The 18,843-nt window shown below is 49.7% G+C and overlaps 1 protein-coding gene across 3 annotated transcripts in view; it reads left to right on the top strand.

Annotated features, from left to right (window-relative positions):
* TBX4 (T-box transcription factor 4) overlaps nt 1-18,843 on the top strand; it is an 85,311-nt gene that overhangs the window by 6,969 nt on the left and 59,499 nt on the right. For 2 of the 3 annotated variants that reach the window (XM_080383400.1, XM_080383399.1), the window contains 2 exons: nt 6,669-6,788; nt 8,559-8,706. In XM_080383400.1, coding sequence (XP_080239526.1) covers nt 6,669-6,788; nt 8,559-8,706 — 268 coding nt within the window. Of the gene's footprint in view, nt 1-1,467; nt 6,789-8,558; nt 8,707-18,843 lie in introns of all 3 variants that reach the window. The other variant, XM_080383401.1, reaches the window with a different exon arrangement.

Genomic DNA, 18,843 nt, shown 5'->3' with positions numbered 1-18,843 from the left:
GCCGATCAGCTCCTGCTTGGCGCTGATGATCTGGCACATGGCCTGGCACCAAAGTCAAGGCTGCCCACGGCTTCTCCGAAAGCCCCTGCGGACCCCAGGCAGGGTCCAGCCTGGCCCAGCGAGGGGGCAAACCTGGCCTGAGACACTGCAGCATCAGGTTGCTGGCCACACTCTTGCACAGCTTCTCTCTGAGGTACCTTTGTGCCATGCTGCTGGTGTTGCCCAAGGCTGCTGGCACCCACCTCTCCATCCTCCAGCACGTTGGAACCTTTTCTGCCCAACTTCAGCTGTGGCAAAATGAAAGCCCCAGGGAAGCATCCCACAGCAAGAAGCCTGCCTGTGTTTCATGTTACTGTGGGGCAAAAAGAGGAAATGTTTCTAGACCATGAAAGCAGCCACCCAGCTAACCAAGTTCTCAAGTATGTGAGAAACAATGTTTTATTTAAAAATTAGATGCGCTAGCCAGAAGGAAAAAATACAACCTCGCCATTCCAAAATATAAAAATCCCTTAACTGTCTGACCTTCTCATCACTAGGTCATGGTCCTGCCACCAGATAAATCTCTCCTATCTGTCCATAGACTGAGAGTTCAATGTTGCTTGTGTTAGTGACAGTGAATTTGGGGCTGAAAAATGAACTACTGATGAGAACTCCTGTTGAACCTGTATTGTTTGTTATTCTGAGGCAAGGATCTGGCATGGGCTAATCCAGCACTTCAAAGTTAACTGCTCTTACTTTGTATACAGAGCGTCATAGCGGAGTGGCGTGGGTGATAAGAGAAATAAGGGACTGAGGGTTAGGATACACTGGGAAAATGGGACCCTGTTGAAAAAGTCTTTGATCTCTTTAAAGTATTTTCTGAAAGCAAGAATCTATCAAAAAGGAAATGCCATTTAAAAGGCTAAAAGAAACAGCTGACATCCCCAAATTTGTTTTAATCTGCCCCGGAGAGTATTATTTCTAAAGATGCGTTAAGTCAGTGGAAGAAATACTTGTCAGAAGAAGGGAAATCAGAAAAAAGAAGAAAGGTCATCAGAATGGAAACATGGTTCTTGTAGCCTCTGCACACCATTCCTTTCCCTCGTAACAATGAAGACAAGGGGAAGCATCCTTAAGCAGGCATGGACAATTCTCAAGAAGAATTTGGGGTCACATTAGTCATTATCAGGCACACAGGCATGTCATCTGCCTCAGTGCTTTCAAACCATCGCTGGAGGCATCTTGGCATGCCCAGCAGCTTTTGAGGAGGTGGTCTTTCAGCTGTAATACAGCTTGTTAGCCAAGATGTTGAGTGATTTCTTGTTTTTCTGATCCTTTCACAACCTGATATGCCATGAGCATCACCCTTCCAGACAGCACCGTAAGGGAGCTTCTGAAAATCCAGTTGTCGCTTTACTTGGCTACCCCAAAATCAAGGATTGTAAAATTGCTGTCTGTTTGTGGAAATCTTTGTCTTTTTGAAAGTAGGACTTCAGCTGCTGAAGGGCTTGGGGGCATTTTTACACCCTGAAAGGACAGAAGGAAGCGCTCGGTAGTATCTGAAGCACCACCCACACCACACAGACATGAGGGAGCACCAGTCTGCACGTTTCCATGGGCTTCAGAGAGCACCGACAGCTTGTGGTGAGGACATGACTTGGGTTGCTCCAACAGGACTTGGGTACCTTGTTTCCACACAGTTTTCTCTACGGCAATACCAGTCGAGGTCCCCATGGCTTGCCTGCTTACCACGTGCTGGCTGGAGAAACCCCTTCCCAGCTAATGCATCAGGCAGGGGCATCAGAAATTATTTTTTGCATCTAAACAAGGAAGGTCAGATCAAGTCCGTGTGAGCAGGATGAGGTGAGGCCTGAGGGATTTGCAGAGGCCACCTTGTCACCCAGCAGCACCAACGCATGAGCCAGTGTCCCTGGGACACACGGGTACCGGCGTGCAGCATGACACAGGGCGCTCAGGAGGGTTTTGAGCTCTGATCAGCTTTGACATGCTCGGCTTTTCTGGCTTGCTGTCCCTTGCCCAGAAAATAAGACTTTATTGGACCTGGGAGCCTCGCAGCTGCCTACCTCCCCAGGACCAGCCATGCCTGCTCAGATGGGGGTTAAAACACAAGTCAGATGCCCGCGAAGTGGCCAAGCCTGGAGAGCCCGAAAGGCTGGGAACTGCTGCCCCCAAGGAAAGCAAACTTTCTTCTTATCGCTCGCTTCCAAATCCAACTGACCAATTACACATTAATTAAACTTTGTTTGAACATAATAGAGGCTTTGGCTCCGTGTCAGTAACTGCTCCATGGCTAAGGGGATTGGATAGTAATAGAATAAATAAATAAACAAGAGATGCTTATTCTAACAGTTCATTTTAAAACAATTTGTGAATATCATGTAGAGATAAAATGTGCCTAGCATAAACTTAGCTAAGCAATGACTGCTTCATTATCAGAACAAATAATTCACTCGCACATCATCTTTGAATCTTGGGAGGGCTGCAGAATTGTGCTGCTTGTTTATTTTCCTGGCTTTTACTCTTTTTGCTACATTTCATCTGCGCAGAGCTGCAGGGAAGGGTTCAGCCGGGGCTGTGTGGTGCCAGGCCCCGGCGATGCTGGTCTTGCTCCCACCGCCCGCGGTCCCCAGAGCAGGGCTGAGCCCCTCTGCCCTCCCCAGGGCATCACCTGCGCTTCAGCCCCCAGTGACTGGGTGCCAGACCGTGGTGTTTTAATGCTGTCTCAGATGTCCCGCTCACACAGGAGTGGGGCACTGTAGCCTTTCTCCTGTGATTGCTTTCTCTGAGGGCAGTTTTCTTGTGTGAATGTAAAAACTGATCTGTTCTCCCCTCTGAAGGGCATCCCAGTGCCGTGCCCGTGCGGGGAGGGAGGGAGGAAGGTGCCTGTCGGGACAGCTAAGCCCAGCAGAGAGCTTTGCGGGGTGCAGGAGAGCGTCAGGATGGTGCTGAGGAGTCTGGATGGTCCCTTCTTCATTGGCTTGAGCTAGGGAGGGACAAGTGGGTTGTGAACGTGTCCAAAATTGGAGTCTTACTGACTCAGTGTTTCGCAGAAGAGGCTGTTGGGGCTGCTGCTTGTGCTGCATCCCCCGTGCATTGCCAGCTGTGGCACAGGCGTGCCATGGGCTCGTGGCCGGTCCCATGTGGGTAAGGGAGCTGTGGGGCTGCTGCTGGCTCCGTGCTCAGCGAGTGGCCCCGTCGGCTGCCCTGTGTTGGCTGGGAGCAGCTGTCACACCTAATGCATGTGGGTGGGTCAGACACCCCTCTCCCTGGTGTGGCTTCCAAAAAATGAGCATAAGGGGGGAGAAATTGGTCTGGTCCTGGTCTCCTCCACCACAGGGATGCTGGCCGCGTTTGCATGTTCAGGGTGTTTGCTGCAGCCTCTGGACACCGCGTCCAACCAGACTTTGGGTTTGTACAAAAGATGATGAGGCCAGGAACTGCTGCTCTTAATCTCCTGATTACTGGTGGCCTACAATTCACTAGTAGTTGGTTGATCCTGTGCTGCACATGTGCCCAGTGCTTAACATTGCTGAGCTTCCCCGTTTGCACGGCTGCAGCCCGACGGCAGCTGCCTCTGGTGCAGGTGGTGTTGCTGGGGATTGGATGCCGCCTGCTTGGTCAGGCTTCCTGGAAAGCCCCAAATTCCCAATTTTTGTAACCGGTTTCTGCACAGCAAAGCTCTTGCCTGGTTTGGAGTCGCGCGTGGCAGCGGGAAGGAGAGCGGGTAAAACGTGGCTCTGCGTGGGTCTTGCTTCAAACCTCCCACCAAAGCCAGGCTGAGCTTTCCCAGAGCGTGGCAAGCCGTTGGCAAGGATTTATTGCAGCATTGGGCTATTCTTCTGTGGCTGCTGGTCCCCGAGCAATGGATGATGAAGCAAGCTATTGTCAAGGTTAGCTGGCCCAGGCGAAGCATCCTCTGCGGAGACGCCCATCCACCCCAGAGCTCCTGCCTGCAGAGATTTGGCAGAGGGGCTGGTTATGCAAAGCTACTACTGATTGTAGAGCCCATGGCTGTGAGTAGCTCCATTGACCTGTAGTAAATTCGGGGAAACAGGCAGGTTTTTGGCCCCTTCCCAGGGCTGACGGGGAGCTGTATAGACCCACTGTAGGCACAGCCTCGCTCCTGGGCAGGGCTGGTGCAGCCCGCTGCCTCCGCCGTGGTTTTCTGCTCCCCTCTTTCAAATGGGACATTTAATAAGGGCCAGGACATGATATTAGGTGCTCTCTCTTGCTTTTTTTTTTTTTTTTTTTTAATTGAAACTCTACTTTCTTGGACCTAGCTCTTTGGTTTGTCATGCCTTCCCACCAGAAATGCACAACCCATGTTTGCATCGTATTGCAAAGAGATATTTACTAAATGAGTCTCTGCCAAGGGGTTGAAAAATATGTTTTCATTAAGAAAATTAAAATGACAAGTCCCTGGACAGCACATTAGTCGCATATTTTTTTTTTTAAGGCCAAAATGCAGCAGCTAATAATAATGATGAAATGTCCGTGCACAGCCAAATTACTAAAATCTACCCTGTGTTTTCCTGGAAAAGAATGCGGAGAGTTGGCAAACTTGGTTGTAGCTGGGTCTGTCGACCGTTGAGCACAATGCTACCACTGCGAGATAGCGAGTGGTTTGCAAGTTAAGCAACACCTTCAATCAGATGTGAGTCCCCATTTGTTATCCTTAAAGAATTTCAGCTGTATATATTATAGTAGTACTTTGGCTCTTTGTATTTATTTTAGAGGGCTATACTAAAGAACATTATAAACTCAGGCATGTCCATGCTATATGAACTCCATATGCTGAAGCTTAATTTTAAATGCCATTAAAAAAGCACTTAACATTTACAATATATCAGTCCGGCTACTTTAGCAGCTTGGATGTACTACAGTAAATGAAATGATTGAGAAAAAAGGAAATTCAGAAGCTAGATGTTATAAAAATCCCTGATGCAGGACGTTTGCCTGGTACGAGGCAGTAACTGCCAAATCATGTCCATCTCGTTCCTGGTTTTTAATCAATTTCTCCTCTTTTTTTGTTGCGTTTTAAAATGTCTTTTAAAGGCCTAATTTAAAAAAAAAATATCTTGGCATTCAGATTGGATTCCTTATGCAATTTTTTTCAATGTGTGAATTGGGCTGTGTATTCACAAATTGAAATGTCCTACTGTATTTATCCAGGTGCTTACCTGGAGGAGGACAAGGTTAAGAGGAGTGCAGAGTTTATGAATGAAAATCAAATACGGGCATTGGTAAACCACCCCTTTTTAGTCCCGGCTAATTACATGGTAAACATCTGGAATTTATGCAGAGCGGTTAAAAGAGTCAATTGAACTGATTTCGAACAGGGCCCATTTTGTTGCCTTCTCCCCGAGCAGTGACAAAATGGTGCTGGGCCAGCCCGGCCGGGCGTGGGGGCAGCGAGCGGGGGAGGGGGGGATCGGGTGGGGGCAAAGCAGCCTCGGCGCTCGATGGAGAAACGGCATCGGGATTTGGGCCCTTCTGAGTTTGGGTGATTAGAATGAGTCCGGGATGTAGCAGTTCTCATCCACCATCCCCTTCCCGCGGTGGAAAGGAGAATTTTCTGTTCTGGCTGGTTGCTTGAAGGCTGCGGTGAGCCAGTTTGCTCCATTGACTTGTTTTTTTTTACTGGATGAGGAGGAGGTTGGGAAGATGGAGCCAAGAAAATAGTTACTCCGAGGATGTAAAGTGCCTGATCCTGCAGAACCTGGTTCCTGATGCACTCTTAAAGCCCATGGCCATGCCCGTACCCATCAGGGCTATCTTTGGATCACAAGACTAGAGCATGATGGTATATACTGGTTTCATGGCCATAGATTTATAAAAAAATACTCTTTAATACTGCCGAGATTCTTTAATAATGTTATATATATATAAGAATTCTTTCATGGTACACTGGTTTACGTGACGTTCCCCGTTTGGTTGCTACGTGTCTGCTGAAGTCAGTGGTAGATCGGTGGGACGGGTGCGTTTTCCATGGGAGCTCTGCAGTGCTCCTGCCTTGGACGAGGTTTAACAGGCTGCTGTGAATTGGGGACATCTGGGAAAGCCAGAGGAGCAATGGCTGGCTGCTCCATCGCAGGGTTTAACCCTTAGCCTCCCCTCAGGCTTTACTGATCCCCAGTTTTCAGCCTGTTGAAGGGAGCACAGGCTCAGCGTAGGCGCCGTGATGGGACGTGGTGGTGTGGACATGGGAGAGCTGCCTGTGCTTAGTTTCTGCTGAAGTGGGTCACATCTCATTGCTTTTCACGCACTTTCATGGCAACAAGAAATCTGCATTTTTGAGGCTGCCATGAGCCCCATGGAGCCCCCCGGGGCAGTGAGGGCTCCCTGTTGGAGCCTCCCGTAAGGAGGGATGTGTTGACCCCCCGTGTATCTCTCCCTACACCCACCTTTTCCTGGCACTGGCCCATAACCCCCCTCTATATACCCAGTTTGTGCCCCATGTTGCACTAGCCCTGTGCAGCCCATGCTCTGGAAAGAGTGAGTTTAATTCAGGTGACGTATAAGCAGCAATAGTGTTTTGTAGCTCATTTGTCCTAGCGTGAATTCATCACATGGTGGATCTGCCTTTTGGGGTGCTGCTCCAAGTTTCCATCAGTTCTGGCCCAGCTCCAGGTCGCTCACTAATGTGTTAACCCTTTGCTTTTCCTAAGGAGGATGTTTCCTAGTTACAAGGTTAAAGTGACCGGAATGAACCCCAAGACCAAGTACATCTTGTTGATTGACATCGTCCCAGCTGATGACCACCGGTATAAATTCTGTGACAATAAATGGTAAGAGAACATCTCTGTTTACCTCCTTTTCCATAAGAAAATTCCAATTGGATCGACCGTTTGCTGTGCGAACTCGGAAACCAACAGAAATACCTTCCCATGGGAGGGATGCCAACATCCCAGAGCTCTCTTTGGTGGAGCAGCCAATGGCTGGAAGTTAAAACCAGACAAATATAAAATAAAATACTCTTAACAGGCTGGGTGATTAACTGCTGGAGCAAACTGCTAATGGAGGTGGTGGATTGCCTATCTCCAAAGCTCTCAAGGCTGGATGTCTTCTTGGAGGAGATGCTCTAGGCCGTGCTCAGGTGTGAGAGGGTAAAGCCGCAGCCTACACTGTACCAGAGGCCCGACTAGGTGCTCTCATGGTCCGTTTTCACCTTAAAAATTAGGTATCGATGTGAGTCGAGAAAAGTTTTAAATTCCTTTCTTCCCTAGTAATGTTTTGCTTTTAGGAGCTCAGCTATAAAGCAGAACGTGGGGTGGTGTAAGAAGAGCCCCACTTCAGCCCCGCGGATGCGGCAGGCGAAGGGTGCAGCGAGTCCTTTCTCGCAGTCCAATGCCGGATCCTGCTTAGAGTTGTGTTTTCCTTTTAATTCATTCTTCCTCTGGAGTTTTTCTTTTCTATTATTCCTCCCTTCTCTGTGCCTTTGATAGCAAAGTTTCTTACTGGAGAGGCAGCTATGATTTTTGTTTTCTGACGAGGGAAATGCTGTTTTGTCTTTTGATTTTCCTCCCCAAACGCGCCCGGCAGCCTCTCGCGCTGTGACTATTCGCTGTGGTTTTCCCAAACCCTTCCACCCACTGCAGACTGGTGAAAAGACAAGCAATGGAAAATTTCATAGTCATCTTAATGGGAACGAACCTGGTGACATCCTATAAAACAGTAATAATTTACTTGCGCATTAGGGCTGCTCCAGTTTTAAGAAATCCCTTTTCCGTTCGCTTTTGTCCTGGAGTGCCGCTGGGTACGAGGAGCAGGCTGAGGGCCTCTGCAGCGAGGCGGCCACTTTGTCTTTTAAACATTAAGCCCTAGATGATGGATAGTTGTTAACTCTGTTTAATTTAGCTTTTGCCAGCCCTAGAGCTATTTCCCCTTTTCCTTTTATTGATGCTGGAAAGTCTCTGTTGCTTTTGGTAATATGGCTTTATTGGTGGTTTATAAGAGGCGAACAATGCACGGTAATGAGGGAGCTGCCATTAAGTGATGTCTCATAGCTGGGTCGTGTCCATGGGAGGTGGTGGTGGTGGTGTGGGGGCAAGGGGAGCAGGCAGAGGGGTACGAGGAGCAGCACTGTGTGCCAGCACACAGCTCTGGGAGCAGCCCCTTCCCACCAGAGCTACTGCCCGGCCAGGGGCTAGGGGAGCTCTGCATGTACCCGCACCAGTACTGCTCCTGCTCACAGGTACCTTCTCCTGGGGAAGGGTGTGAGACCATCTCCCCTTGCAGAATGGCCTTTGAAGGCTTCATCCTCTCCAAAAACCCAGATGAGATTTCCTCCCTGACCAATGTCAACACAAATGCCATGCAGAGACAGTGCCCCAAGGAAATACCGCGTGGCAGCAGCGGTGGGGTTGCTCTGCCAGTCTGCGATGCTGGAATGAGAAGCCCTGGAAGCCCCTCGAGCCCCTCTGAGCCCTGCGCCCCAGCGCGTCCCCCCAGGGCTGGCGGGAGGGTTGCTGGGTTGAGCGCATGGACATGATGCTGTCCTGCGTCCGGGCTGGCAAGTGCTGCCGAGGTGACACGATCTGTAACCGCTGTGTTTGCAGGATGGTGGCTGGGAAGGCAGAGCCGGCCATGCCAGGGCGGCTGTACGTGCACCCCGACTCACCGGCCACGGGAGCGCACTGGATGCGGCAGCTGGTGTCCTTTCAGAAGCTCAAACTCACCAACAACCACCTGGATCCCTTTGGACATGTAAGAGAGACATTCTGCAAGGGTTGTGGTCAGAGGTGGGCCTGCAGTGCTGGCTTTGTGGCTGGACTGGGATGCTGGTGGGGATGTCGCAGCTAATTTAATAACGAGGAATGACATTTATTCTCTGCTGCCAGTGCAGCAGGGTGGGGGAGTGTTTGGCATTGAGGGAGGGGGGCCACTGTGGGTGCCTGCATGCTTCCCCTGCTCTTGGAAATGCCGCCTCTGACTTGCTCGGTTGTGTCCTGCCGGATGCCACCGACCTTTTATTTTCTGCCCGGGAACTTTCCAGGCAGCGCTGTGGGATTTTCAGCCCGGCTGTTGCTGTGCATGGTACATACAGCTCACAGAAACAGGTTGCATAAACTCATTATTTTCCAAGCTGGCTTTGGCAGCCCTGTAAAAGATGAAGTATTTTATTTGGAAAATCTTAATTCATGTGTATTGCGAATGCAGAAGTGGGATGTACAGAGTTGTCTACCACAGTGCATTTAATAACTGAGAACAAGGGTCTCTCTAGCCTGCCAGGCAAACGGGTGCTTAGATAATGCTCTTTATATAAATCTTTATATTTTTATATAAAATACAGACCTGTGTGGTTTGCACTGTCCAAGCTGAAAGTCATGTAAAAATAAACAAACCTTGCTGGCTGGAGGAAGGGAAGATAGAGTTTAAAATCCTTTTAGGTTTAGTCCCATCAGCTCCTCCTAGTACCACAGGTAAGAGAAACTGCTTCGTATTATCAAATGTGGTTTTTGACCAGCAGCAGTTTGGAGGGGTGAGGGGGGCTGTGGGAAGGTCCTGAACAAGGGTGCAGAGCGAGAAGGGCTGTATCTGTCTGGTGCAAAGTGATTGTGCATCGAGCTTCTAAAGCAGCAGGTTTTCATGGGCAGTTGTTTGTCCTGATGCCACCTAAAGCCGTACAGAAAGTGCGATTCTGACATTGCTAAACCAGACGGAGCTTTAGGGGGTTAATTCCAGAGGTGGGATGACCCTACCAGCTGAAACTGCTGTAAAAAATCCAGAATTTTTGTGCCGTGTTCATAATTTTCTGCCGATTTCGAATTGTGGCGGGCAGCGCGCTGGTGCCGCGCATGGGTGCTGCGGTGCTGTGGCAGAGCCGGGCTCTGGCAGCGTGACACGGGGATAACCCAGCCCTGCGCCGAGCTGTCAGCAGCGCCGGCAACTGACCCTCTTCCCCAACCTACTGACCCCAATGAAACATGTGTGAACTTCAAAGACTAATCAGGGCCATTTAATGCTGGTGTTATTAATCACAGGCGATCTCTCCCTTTCACTCTTCTTCAAGAGGGAAAGCACCACGGAAATGAAATGAAATAACTGTGCCGAGGGTTGCACAGTAAAAATTGTGTAAAACCCCCAAATGCTGACGTTTCGGTGTCAGCAGCCGTACCAACCTGCTGGCTTTGCATGTGGCATTTTTCTACTCCCGTGTTTTTCTCTTGGTTAACTGTGCAGCTTAATATATGACTGTTTACGTTGTAAAATGTAAACCGTAAAACATACAGGATGTTCGATGTGGCCGTAAAACAAACAGGATGTGCAGCGCTGGTTTTGCAACTTTAAACGTTCGCTTTTCCTGACTTTGTGATTTAACTGTGATTTTAACGCTGCATTTTAACAGGGAAGATTTTTCTTCCCTCCCCTTTTAATAGACAGCCTGTTTGTCCTCCCACGGAGCTTCCCTAGTGAGGGGGGGTGGGGGGCTCTGGTTTGTGTTTTGGGGCGATACCTGCAGCGAGACGTGGTGGTTCTGCTCCGGGTGAGCCCTGCGCAGCCCTCTCGTGCCGTACGAGCCTGGCAGCCCACCCCGGCACGCTCTGCCTCACGCTGCTGGGAAAATGCCTGAAATAACTCATTTCAGAGTGGCCAGGTCGCTGTGCGGTTCGGGCACTGACAACCTGCCGGGCTAAATGGCATTTAGCCCTTCCTCAGACAGTTCCTCGTTAGGCTTCTAAATTAATCTGCTTTAGAGAAGTGGCACTCCACTTCTTGCTGTGCACACACAGGAGAGCTGGGCTCTGTGGCGGTGAGGGTGGATTCTCCTCCCGGTGAGCACTGCTCTCCTGCAGTGGCTGGTGGCCCTGGGGCAGGCAGTGGCACGGCACAGCCCTCCCAGCCCTGCTTGTGAAGGCGTTACAGTATGAATAATAACAGCTTCTCATTTCTAGGAATTTGTTCCCAGCGACTGCAAATGGTCTCTCAAAGCTCCCAAAGCAAAACAAGGCAGCAAACCCACAGGGTTTGTTTGCCTTCTCGTGCTCCAGCGAAGCCTGCCTGCCATTTCCTTTTGTCTTTGATTTTCTCCAAACCTCAAAACCACGCAGGGCGATGACTTCTGCAGGCTGCTGCTGGGGCTTTTTGTGGTGTGCGGGTAGCTGCCCAGCCACAGCCGGGCTGGCTCGCCCTCCCCGGCACCCTCAGCGCTGCGGGGTCCCGCAGGTGCCGTGGCACCACGCTCCCTACCTGGCTCCCACCCTCCTGGGCTCCAGCTCCTACGGGTGCCCTGACATCCCGTGGAGCGCATCCCTGCCCGCAGCTCTTCACTGCCTGCGAGCAATCCCCTCCAGCCCACGCTGCGATGTGCGGGGCTGGGACCCAAACTGCTTGTGGCTGCTTGGGGGCAGGAGGGGCTTGGAGCCGGGGAAGAGGTGCTGGGCAAAATATCTTTGCGCTAAATATTCCTTTTCTGCATTAACTGTGTTTAAGGTAGGCACTTTGGGGAAAAAAAAACGAAGTAAAGGAGCTTTTCCAGCTCCCTGTCTGTTTACCTGCTGGTTAATATCGAGCGTGGGGAGCTGATCCTGGGGTCAGGCTGGAGCAGGAGCGGTGTTGCGGGGGTCTCACAAGCAGGACGTGGTGGATTTTATGGGCTCATGGTGGCAGATGCAGCTGGGGCACGCCAGGCTGCTGGGCTCCATCCCCAGCCGCCGCGCCTGATGTGGGGGGGATGCTGGTGTGAAGGGCAAAGATATCACAGCGTGGGGTGCAGCTCCTCTGAGCCTGGCTCCTGGGCATGGGGGATCTCACCTGAAAAGCAGACAGTCAGAAATTTTGCATCATTTCAATGAATTAATTGATAAACGAATCCCTGCCCTGACTCTGTGCGGTGTAATAGCTGCTTAACATCAGGGACGAGCAGCCCCACGGAGTTCATAAAGAGAAGTGTAGGTACATTTGAGGCTTAAAATAAGTAAGTTAAACAGCTTAATTAGTAAGCTGTGGAGCAGTAGCCCTTGCTGCAATCCACAGGATTAGATTGAAGATTATTTACTGTGCTGGTGGGAGGGGATGCCCGACAGGCTGCGCCGGGAAGCCTGGCTTTCTGACACCCAGCCCATAAACCCAGCCACCAACTGCCCCTCTTCAGCCTCGCACCCCTCCCTCCTGCTTTGATTACCGCTTATCTATTGCGTTAAATTATTAATTACAGTCAGAGGCATGGGAGGCATTTTTCAATGCAGTCAGATAAAAACACGCAGGCTTTAAATAAGAAGAAATGAAGTGCAGGGCTCTGTCATCTGCCTGCAAACCCCTCTGGCTGAGTAGGTTTGGTGGCAGGTAAGCCAGTGCCCAGCTCATGCACCACGGCCTGAAAATGTGGGCTGTATATTTTCCTCTTGGGGGATTTTTTGACCATGAAAGGCTTCTTTCACACCAGGCTTAACAACTGCGAAATGCCCATGTTGAGAATGGATTAAGAAATCAGCAGCCGCTGTAATGTTTAGCTGCGGCGAGGTCTATCTGATCCTAAAGAAAGCATTGTAAGCCACCTGTGCTTAGAGTAAAATCTTAATTTATGTATTTTCAAATCTTTACATGCAGAGATAATCAGCCTGATAGAGCTTGTGATTTATGTGGGGTTGCTGAGTGACAGGGTTAGTGATTCTGGCAGAGCCGACGCTTTGCTCTCTAACACCACGTGCATGATCAGCAGCTGCGTATAGTCTGTCTGTGGAGACAAGGATGCTCTCTCCAGTGCCAGGCTGTCACATCCCTTACCCATTCCCTGTGTATTCTGCCTGGGAAGCACCCAGCTGTGTTTTCCAGGTGAAAGATGGGAATGACTCCTTCGTCATGAACCAGGTTATGTCACTGCAAGTGCTAACAGATCAGTTGGCTAATAGCAGCTGGAGATGCCGCACAAAAATAACCTCTGTGTCGGAAAGGATAACGTAATACTTGTGTTTCTTTCAGGAGGTTAGTTCAGGGCATATGGGGAACTATTGAGTGAGTATCCCTGTAGTGATACATGCTCATGAATGGAATTCCACTTTCTTCAGAGGTCTGAAGTATGTAAACAGCCGGGGTGGAGGGTGACTGTGAGATCGTCCTCGTGGCTGGGAGCTGTGCTCCCACTCTGGCCCCGGCAGGTGAAGGATGCTCAGGGCGGGTGTGAAGCTGCCGAAGGGGCACAGGGGGGGGGTTGCTGAGGGGCTTCAGCCCCGACCCGTGGTGAGGTGGTTCTATGCGACTTGTTTCATTTTATTGTTTTTTTTTGTTGTTTCGCTGTTTGGGCTTTTCTTCAGCTCATGACTCAAGGTATGATTTAAGGTGCTGAGACTGGCAGCTCTGAAGGAAAACCCACCTTGTTTCTCTCCCACCTGCGGTGCTGGGCAGCACAGCACGCGTGCCCAGGGCACGGCGGTGGCACAGGTAGCTGTAATGACGCCATAGCACATGCAGGACTTCAGCCCTGGCTCCCTGAGACCCTGGAGCAGCTGGCCAAGCTGGTGAGGGTGCCGGGAAGGTCCCTGCTCCCACGGAATCGCGTGGGGCACGAGTCATCTGCTCTGCAGCACCCAACGGTGTGCCGTGCCGGGCAGCAAACAGCCAGCCCTCCTCCTAGTGGTACATAATAATGTACATAATAATGTACATAAAGATAAAGGCGTTTAATATACCTTGAGGGATGGTGAGGGTGACCAGTGTCCTTAAACACGAGGGGTGCTGCCAGGAGGCAGAGGCTGTTCATCAGGGTGGACTTTAATGTGGTTTCACACCCTGCAGATGATAGCTGGGCAGGACATGCGGACACCTTGCAGGCACCGGTGTGGCCACGAAGGGTGCCAGCTTTTGGAATGGCTCAGGGTGGGCTGTGGTGGCTCCGGAGCCGTGCTGTAGACCAGCCTGGCTGGCATCTTGCTCCCGGGGACCAGCTCCTGGGAAGGCCGGTCTCACCAGATGCAGTGCAGCTGGAAGAAAACCCAATGGTTACTCACAGACCCCCTCCCCCCGTTCTGGGCACGCTGTGAACACGCGGAGCCACATGAAGGTCAGCACTCGCAGGCGTGCACGGTAACGCCGGAGAACGCGAAGGAGCAGGTGCGTCGTGTCAGGGGCTCCGGCTTTGGTTGTTGCTGTTAATGACTCCACTGAAATTCTCCGTTGAAAAAAAGAGGGTTCAGCCATTCTCCTGGGCTCCTGCAGCCTGGGAAGGGCAATAGCACCACAGCAGTATTTCTGGCAGGCTTCAGCTGGGACCAGAGCAATTGGAAATTATTATTATAATTTTTTTTTTTAGAGAATATGTAAAGATATTCCTGCAGGAAAGAATAAAAAGACAAGTAGTAAATGAAGAATAGAAGTGGAGGTTGTGACAAGTAATAATCCCCCCTTCAACACAGCATTGCTGAGTTTGGTTATGTTACGTACCCTGTACATACCTCACTCCTGCTGCTGCTGCCTTTTAATTGCCATAACGGACTTTATCTGCTCTTAAAATGTGGGGTTATTTTAGTTTGAGATGTGGCCTACTGAGGTTTAGAGCTACAGGGGATTATAGAGGGTCTGTCACTTGTGATAGCGTTTTAAGTGATATTGCTGGTTTTCTTGACCCAAATCTGCTATTTACTGGCTTCATGCTTTAATGCTGATGGCTTTACTTCTTTAATGCTGATGAACTTGGTATTTCTCTTCAGATTTATTATTTGCACACTTGGTTTTATTTGATTATCACTGAAAGACTTCATTTTTCCTGTAGTCTTGGGGTTTCCCTCTCGTTTGTCTATTAATTCAATTTTAGCATAATTCTGTCTTTGCTCGTCAGGCGCACTCAGCCACTTTAATTAGGTTAATCTCCTACCAATCTTATGAAACCCTGAATTTTATTTAGAAGTTTTTTTATTTGTTTGCTTTATGACTTGCGGCCAAGCAGTTTCCTCGGCGGGTGCTGGTAGTAGCTTTACGTGCTGCCTCAGCAGCTGTGGCGCAGGGATCGCCTGTGGCCAAAGGGCCGGGGTCCCGCCGGGGGGCTGCACCCTGCTTGTCCTTGCCGAGAGCAAGGCTGGAGGATCTCTGTAGCAAGATGGCTATGGCGAGAATCTTTAGTTTATTCTCAGCTAAAGATTTCTTAAATTTATATATAAGATTTCTTGTATATATATATATGTGGTTTCTTCTCTATATAGATATGATTTCTTAAATCTATATAAGGAATATATATAATAAATATTTTTCTTATAGTTATATAAAAAAATAAGAAATATATAAGAATTTTTTATATGTATATACATGTCGCTCCCGTTACTAAACTAGCTTTTTTTCAGTCCATTTAAAACTTGAAAAAACCCCTTTTGTCGGATCCTACATTTGAAGTTAATTTTTTTGGCGCGTCACTTAAGTCTTCTACTGAAAGAATATCCGTGGAAAGGTTCTTTTGTTCTTTAACCCATCTATTCTAGGAAACATCTTACAGCTGACCTGAGAAATAGTGGTGCCCAAATAACTTACAAAGCCTGATGTGATGCTTTACATGGTCTGCTCTGCTCCTGCACGTTCCCACCCCAGGAGGGGGGCTGGGCACTGGGGGGGGCTGGGTCCCCATGTGCACCTTTGGTAGCCGGGTGGGAAACGACCAGCGGGGCTCTGGATGGAGAAGGTTTACATCTCTTGTGCTAGATCTTTTGGTTGTTACTAGTTTATGCAAGTCGAAGGCAGTGGATTTTGGTAACGTTTAGCTAGAATAAATCCCAGCTTTGGCCATTCCATAAGGAACAATTTGTCTGAGCTCACATTGAAGCTTTTCCTAGGATTTTCCAGCCTTTTTTTGGTTTGGTTTTTTTTTCCCCCCTCTTTTCCTCCCCACATTGTGCAGATTGCCAAGACAAATGTGTGGGCCTGGGAGGCTGCTCCCCCGGGTGGGGCTGGGGCTGGGGTGGGCTGGACAGACCCCTTCCCACACCGGGGCACAGCCACAGCCCTGCCCCGGGTGGCTCTGCCAGGTGCATCGTTCTCTGTGGGTGACCGAAAATAAATCGGGTGAGGTTTAGGTAATTTTAGAGCTCGTGTTTTAGGTGCTGTGGAGGTTGTTTGCGCACAGTGTTTTATTTGGTTGGACTTGATGATCCGAAGGGGTTTTTCCCAGCTAGATGATTCTATGATTTTAGCGGTTTGCGTTGGGGGGATGCGGCCCTGCGGGGGATGCAGGAGGGCAGCGCTCCCGGCGCAGTGGCACTGCACTCCCGTCACCCCTCTGGGGCAGCTCCTGCGCCAATGCGTGGCATCCCTGGCCCATCCACCATAAAGTTAGCTTTGGGTGGCTTGTGCCATCAAATGCTTTAAATGTCGGTTGAGATGGACTGCCCCAGTGGCTGCCGCGCTGGAGGAGCCTCCTTGGTTAACGTGCTCTTTTTGGCGTGCGGGGGACCGAATTGTTGGGTTTTTGTTCTGGTCCTTCGCACCCCAGCTCGGTGTCCTGGTGCGGGACAGGGGCCAGCCTCAGCTTAAAGGCTTTTTGACTTTGAAAGAATAGAAGGAAGGAAGAAAGAAGCAGAAAATACATTAAAATGAGAGATTTTATATTAGTTATGTGATCCCCTGGGAGCAACCATAAAATTATGTGGCTTTTTCGTAGCCATTTACTATTCAATATAAAAAGGGTAGTTGCCATAACAACCACTGCATCATATGACATTCGATACCTTGGCGAAACAGGGAGTGCTCTTAAATCAACTCCCCAAATTTCATATGAAAGTAAATACATTTTACTGGTGATTTCAAGGCAGGTTTGCACCGCGACGAGCGATGCGGTACCATTACCCCGCTAAGCTCTGGCCTCTGGGCCCAATCCTGCAAACTGGCAAATGTCTTCAAGCCCTGAAGCCGACATTACTCAGCAGCGTGTGAGATTAGATGCTAAAGGAGTATGTTTTCCTAAGTGAAATTAAATGGAAGGAGCAAATGACACCAGTTTTTTTTTTGACATTTGTTGCTGACTGGGGAATGCCAAAAAAATAGAGAAGTTGAGCTACATTACAGCTTAAGTTCCAGCTGCCAACTGTGTGATCAGCACAAAGGAGGGAGATGGGGGGGTGGGGGGTAAAAAAAAAATAAATATGTTTTTGTAAGCTCACATTTGACTTTGGAGTCGGTCTCTGGCGCAATCTGGTCTGCACGTGTGATGTTGAGGGGGTAGGAGTGACATCACCTTCGAGAGCTGCTTTGGCTCCCCTCTGGCCAGCAATAAGGCGGCGAGGCGGGGGGGTCGCGGCAGGGGGAGGCACCCCTGCCTGCCCGGGCTGTGCGCCACGGTGACCGCCTTGGAGGGCAGGAGATGTAAAATGCTTCCCAGGTGCCAGAGGAGCTGTTTGGGTCCCGGCAGGCGCAGCCCCCTGAGGGTCCCTGCCGCCGGGTCCCTGCAGCAGCACAAGTGGTGCCTCACAGCCTTGTGTGCCACCCCCAGTGATGCTCTTGGGGATGAAGACGGCCGTTACCCACCTGGGTATGTTTTACCAGCCATTTTGTTATTGAAAATGTGTATTTTCCAGGCAGGGTGTGTGCTTGGGTGGCGGTGGTGGGAGATGGCATCCCCACCGGTGCCTGTGTTGGGATGTTGAGCGAAAATCCACTTCCTAAATTTGGGGATGTCCATATAATTTGAGGATTCTAGTTGGGATGTGTTTGATTACCTTTTGTTGATTTTGTTGTTTGTTTGTTTGGTCTTTTTTTAAATACAGAAAAAAAAGTATTGATTAGACTCCTAAATATGCTGCCATTCCATGTAAGCCGAGTTGTTTCTTTTGTAGGCAAACTGACAAGATCACCAAGTTGGAGGGAGAGGCTTTCAGTTACTGAGCCAGTGTGCTCAGTGCTGCCCAGGAAACACTGTTTTCCAGTTTCCCTTACTAGTTTTGTGTCCTTGTCCTTTTATCACGTTAAAATTCCCCTCTAACCAATACACCAGTAACTATTTTCAGTGGCAAGACGAGGCAAACTGTTTCTTTTTTAGCAGCTCACCTGTTTCAAACTACTTACATTTTGTAGCGAAAACAATTTAAAAATGTGCGTGACAGTGTTTGACCCTGACTTCATCTCCCTGTAGCGTTGCAATGAAAAAGGTAAGTGCAGGAAAACATATAATTATCATTTTACCATCATCTTTGAGGCTGGGAGCTGCTGCATCACCTTCTGTCCTGCTTGGTGCTGCCACTGGAGCCCTGCCTGCCCAGCACTGCCCAGCAGCAGCTGTGCTTTGCCCTCTCAATTAAAATACTTCTCATTTTTGACACAATTCTTTAAGTTAATCTTTCCACTGACGTTCGTCATCAGAGTGGAATTTACATTTGTTTTGTGTATTTTTAGCCAGTGACCAGTTTTCCACAGTGGCCTTGAAAACTATTTAGCCTGAATCGCTGGCATTTGGCTTTGCGCAGGCGCAGCGTTTTGCAGCTGCAGGCTGGGGGGCGGTTTTGCACGGTTTGTAGGGTTTCCGAACGCCCGAGGTGCACAGCAAGCACAAGTGGTGTGTTCCTGTGCAGCCACAACCTCTGTGCTCGTTTCAAACCTGCAAAGTGTTGGTTGTGAGTATGCAGAGGGTGGTCGCTGCCCCCCCAAAAAGAGGTGAGGAGTCACCTGTGCAGCTGGTGGGAGCGCAGAGAGGCGTCTGAAGCACCACAACTTCCCCTTTTCGCCCCCAATCTGACATGCTGACCGCCCCACCACATAACCGATGTTTTTTTTTTCCTTCGTCGTATGAGAATGGACTGTTTTTATGGGGCTTTGCTTTGCTGGAAGCTGTTCCCCATCCACATCTGTGGACGCTGACTTGATGGTTAACCTCAGGGCTCTGCAGTTCTTGTGTCTGTGACTAATGTTTCACACCCAGTGATGGCTGGTAGG

This window comes from Falco punctatus (genome assembly GCF_963210335.1).
Source record: "Falco punctatus genome assembly, chromosome: 1".
NCBI classification, from domain to species: Eukaryota; Metazoa; Chordata; class Aves; order Falconiformes; family Falconidae; genus Falco; species Falco punctatus.
Note: the sequence above shows the minus strand (reverse complement) of the source record. Positions and strands in the feature narration are given on the sequence as shown.